At 43.1% G+C, this 5,001-nt stretch overlaps 1 protein-coding gene across 1 annotated transcript; it reads right to left on the bottom strand.

Annotated features, from left to right (window-relative positions):
• Nucleotides 1-1,153: 1,153 nt before the first annotated feature.
• On the bottom strand, nucleotides 1,154-1,729 carry LOC130469971 (uncharacterized). The gene has a single exon (XM_056839523.1). The coding sequence runs from the start codon at nucleotides 1,727-1,729 to the stop codon at nucleotides 1,154-1,156; it is 576 nt and encodes a 191-aa protein (XP_056695501.1).
• Between the last annotated feature and the right edge of the window lie 3,272 nt (nucleotides 1,730-5,001).

Genomic DNA, 5,001 nt, shown 5'->3' with positions numbered 1-5,001 from the left:
AAAATTACTGTAGTTTCGATTTTCTGAACCTGTGCGGGTGCACAGAAAATTGGTGCGGGCGCACAGCCTGAGTTATGCGGGCGCACACCCTGAGTTGTGCGGGCGCACAGGCTTAGTTTATGCGCTCACACAAACTTTCCAGAGTTCCTGATTCTTTTCGATCTCCATGTGTGGGGAACACACCAGATTTTTGCGCGCGCACAAGACCTGAAAAGCTCCAATTCACGATTTTCCACCTAAAACCAAACAACACTAGAAAAAAATGTTAGTAGACAAAATCAATATGAATCCATCCGGGTTGCCTCCCGGTAGCGCTTCTTTAACGTCACTAGTTTGACGGTGCCCCCCAAATTCATGGGGGGTCATATGCAACCTGCTTTGGATCATCACAAGTAAAGAAACTTTCCTTTGCCCCTTTGGGAACAAACACCTTATTGAGGCCAACACTCATAGTGACGCACCCTAACCAACCTCCATAAGGCTTTTCCTTGGCCTTCTTGAACTTCATGACCCTCTTGGCCGGTTCATGCTTAATCTTGGGAGGTGTGGCACATGCGCCATTGTCATCCAAATGCATCCCAAATATCTTGGGAACGGTGATCACATCATAAAACTCTCACCAACACCTTGGGCGTCTCAAGAACTTTTTTCTCACTTGAATTGAAGTGGACCTAGCAAGCTTAATGTCACACTTTAAAGCACAAAAGTCGTTAGTAGGGTTAGCACATATGCAATGGTTCTCAATGAAAGCAATAGTATCAACCTTCATATAACATTTCATCTTTACAAAACACCCTTCACCAAGGGGAACCTTAAAGCTAGCTTTTGAATCTCCCACTTTCAAGGTGATTAGCCCCCCTTGCACATCAATGAGGGCGCCCGCGGTGGCCAAAAATGGCCTCCCTAGAATAATAGGGGTATGGGCATCCCCATCGATGTCCAAGACTACGAAGTAAACAAGAAAAGTAAGCTTACCAACAACAAGGGGAACATCCTCAATCCTACCCAATGGAAACATAACCGAACGATCGGCTAGTTGCAATGACATGGTGGTAGGAGAGATATCACATAGATATAGATTCCATAGATCTTATATGGCAAGAAACTCACGCTTGCCCCCCAAATCACAAAGAGCATTATCAAATTTGAGCTTTTAAATGCTACAAGCGATTGAAAAACTCCCAGGATCTTTGAGTTTTGGGGGAAATGGGCTTTGGATTAGAGCACTACAACTCTCCGTGAGATGCACGTTCTCCTTGGGCTCACAATCTCTCTTTCCACTAAGAACATCTCTCATAAATCTAGAATAGTGGGGCATTTGTTTGAGTGCCTCGGTGAGGGATAACGAGACATGCAACTTACTAATCACATCAAGGAACTTGGAAAACTGAATATCTAACTTTTTCCCTGAAAACTTTTGAGGGTAGGGGAGTTTGGGAGTAGTGAGAGGTAGAAGAGTAGCCTTCGTTGGCTTTGAACCATCACTCACATCATCAACGTGAGGCTCCTCTTCGACCTTATCATTGTCATTAGACTCAACTCCCTTTGACACTTCCCCCCTAGAACTTGAGGCCTCACTTACCCTAGCATTATCAACAAAAGTCTTCCCACTCCTAGTCACTACGGCATACATTTGCTTTGGTGGTGCTTGACCTTGGGGTGGGAGACTTGTGTGCACTTGATGCTTTTTGATTGTGCTATCTAGTTGACCTAGTTGAGTTTCAATCATTTTGAGATGAGTATTGGATTTCTTGAATCCATCCTCAAATTCCACATTCTTTTTGGCTTGTGCCCCCACAAACGACTCCATGAGAGCCTCAAGATTAGACTTAGGAGACGGAAGTGGTGGGGGAGCATTGCTAAATCCGGAAGGATTAGATGGAAAGTGAGAGCCATAAGTCCTAGGTACATTAAATCCGGGAGGAGGATATTGGGAATTTCCATATTGGTTTCCCGAATTCAATGGATAGCCCCCAAACTCCTCTACCTTGCCCATATTGGTAGTTATAGCCCATTACACCTTGGTGATTTGGGTTATAACTAGCTTGGTGGTAAGGAGCTTGATTACCTAGGCCATGGGGTTGGACATAGAGAGTTTGGCCTTGATAGCCTTGCCCCCTATAGTTGCCCTGGCCTTTATGATCAAATCCCCCTCCTTGGCCTTGGCCTTGGTAGGCATGCATAGAAGGGCCTCTAGGTGCTTGTTGTCTACTGAAATTTGGGTTTGGGGCCCATCGTACCTAGGTCTTTCATTAAGAGAATTTGCATACTCAATATCAAAGTCTTGCTCATAAGATGAGTCATGTTCAACAAAGGAAACATTTTGTAATAGATGGCACATGTTAGGAAAATGATCGTGTCCACCACAAATATCACAAAACGAAGTATTAGGGGGCATGGTATTATAGGAACTAACCTTGCCCTTCCCTTTGGTGAGAAGGGTGGCCGACGGTGGAGGAATTATTGATGGAGATGGTGGTTGACTAGGAGTACTCTCAAGCGTTTCAAGGCGGGAGCTAAGCTTTTCGATGATGTTGGCTTGCTCCAATGCAAAAGCCGACCCTTTCCTGTATTCACACCTACTTTTTCCTTCATATATAATTCCTCTTCCCCACGTGCCATGCTTGATAATTCTGCACCACATCCTCAATGATTTCTTCAATTTGCTCCTCCGTTTTGTTCATGATAGGACCACCCGCCCCGGCATCAAGGCTAGTCTTTGAGGCCGGGCTAAGTCCAAAATAGAAGGTTTGGAGGAGGAGCCACTTTGGAATTCCATGGTGCGGACATTCCCTTTGATACTCTTTGAATCTATCCCATGCTTCGAACAAGGACTCATCTCGTTTCTGCTCAAACAATTGTATCATGTGCCGGTATTCGGCGGTTTTCTCATGTGAATAGAATTTTCTAAGGAAAGCACTAGTGACCTCATTCCAAGTTCGTAGTGAGTTGGGCTTGACCTCCTTGCCAAGCCAATCACTAGCTCTCCCTAGAAGCGAAAACCGAAACAACATTAGCCTCACATACTCGAAAGTGACCGCATTATGCTTAATCGTGTCGCAATAATGCTGGAATTTCTTCAAATGCTCAGGCGGCGACTCAAGCCTTCCCACAAAATGGATGGCTTTGGACTAGTGTGATAAAAGCGGGCCTAATATCGAAGTTATTGGCATTTGTGGTTGGTGCTTGAATTTCACATGTGGCCTTAAAAGCCCCTGGAATTCCCAAGTTCTTCACCGGCAAAGCCATACTCTCAATTGTAGGACTTATAGGTTCTTGGTCCGGAATCTCGTTTAAGGTAGAAAATATGTTGTAGCTTGAAGATCGGGTTCGGATTCTCCTTAGATTCCGCAATGTCCTCTCTAACTCCAAGTCGAGAGAATAGAGGGGTCGATGTCGGCTTCGCCCTCGATCTTTCATACAACTCAAAGAAAACGTGAGCAATGGCTATTACACTAAAAGCAAGAAGTAAAATAACTAAACTAGACTCGATGTTAAACTAAACTCAAATACGACTATCGTTCCCCGGCAACGGCGCCATTTTGGTAAGGGGATTTCCGGTCCTTGACGAATATCTCCTACCAAACAAAATTTATAGAAACACCTAATCCGACACACTATATTGGTTATAGCGAAAAGTTTAGGGATCGTCCCAAAAGAAGGAAGCGACTTGAGTTTAAAACAAACAAGCTAGCTTAGAAGAGTGATTGAATTTATTTGGACGAAACTAACGAACCTAGACTAATATAGCAAACAATCAATATGGAAAAGCTAGGGGAATTAGGGATCAACTTGAGTTTCAATGAGGAAAACGAATTGAATCACATACATGATGATGCAAAGACATGCTTTCTAGGGAGCAACCAACTATTTTAGCGATTCACCCCTCTCGGTTAGAACGTAATGCCAATCTAGTTCCTATAACACGCTCTCGCGTCACCTAAGCCCTAGAATGGTTCATGAAATCAACTAGCTACTCATATGCAACCACACACTCTCAATCTCTTGACAAGTATATGATGAACACTCCAATTTCAATAACAATCATAGCATTTGCAACTACCAATCATGTCAAACATGGAAATCCTATCTAGCATATCACAATTTAATCACATAACCATCAACAATTCAATTCTACATCCCCCCTAACCCTAGCATGGAACTACTCACTACACATTGAAAGATAAATTAAGCTAAGGATTAAAATTATGCAATTGAACATGTTGATTGAATTGAAAACGAAATTGAGAATCAAACAAGCAATTTGAACTTGAAATCCTAACATTCAAATGAAATCACAATCAATAACAAGTGTAAAATCAAGAACTTAAGTAATTAAGGAAAGCAATGAAAGAGTAAAAGAGATTAAGGAAGAAACAATTTAGTATGAAGCTTCAGAAATCTTGAACCAACTTGAAAATTGAAGAACAAACTAAGAATTTAATTGAGTTTCTCTCTCTAGAAATTTGGGAAATTACAAAGTGTTTAAGAACTAAAAGCTAAAAAACTAACTCAAAAACTAACTTCTGAAAATAAGAAAGTGAATCTTATTTATATGCTTCCCCAAAATAGAAGTTTAAATTACAAAAAAAGAGTCATCTAGCGTCGTCGTGCGGGGGCACAGTGGGATATGTGTGTGCGCACAAAGTGATGTGTGTGGGCGCACAGAAAATTTGTGCGTCCACACAGAGCGAAGAGTCAGAAGTTACGCACCGTGCGGGCACACAAATTTTCTGTGTGGGCGCACAGTTGAGTTTGATACTTGGCTTGCTTTTAGCTCTTGTGTGGGCGCGTGACAGAGTGTGTGGGCGCACAAGGACCTTTGTGCGGGCGCACTGTTAAAACGTGTGTGGTCGCACCAAATTGGCAGAATGTCCTGATTTTGGCACTTGGGACCTGTGCGGTCGCACAACAATCTTGTGTGCCCGTATCGATTGTGAAGTCCTGCAATGGCTCTTTTTCTTCATCGTGCGCGCGCACAGTTGACTTGTGTGTGCGCAC

This window comes from Spinacia oleracea, chromosome 3 (genome assembly GCF_020520425.1).
Source record: "Spinacia oleracea cultivar Varoflay chromosome 3, BTI_SOV_V1, whole genome shotgun sequence".
NCBI classification, from domain to species: Eukaryota; Viridiplantae; Streptophyta; class Magnoliopsida; order Caryophyllales; family Amaranthaceae; genus Spinacia; species Spinacia oleracea.
This window is presented reverse-complemented; position numbering and strand designations above follow the sequence as displayed.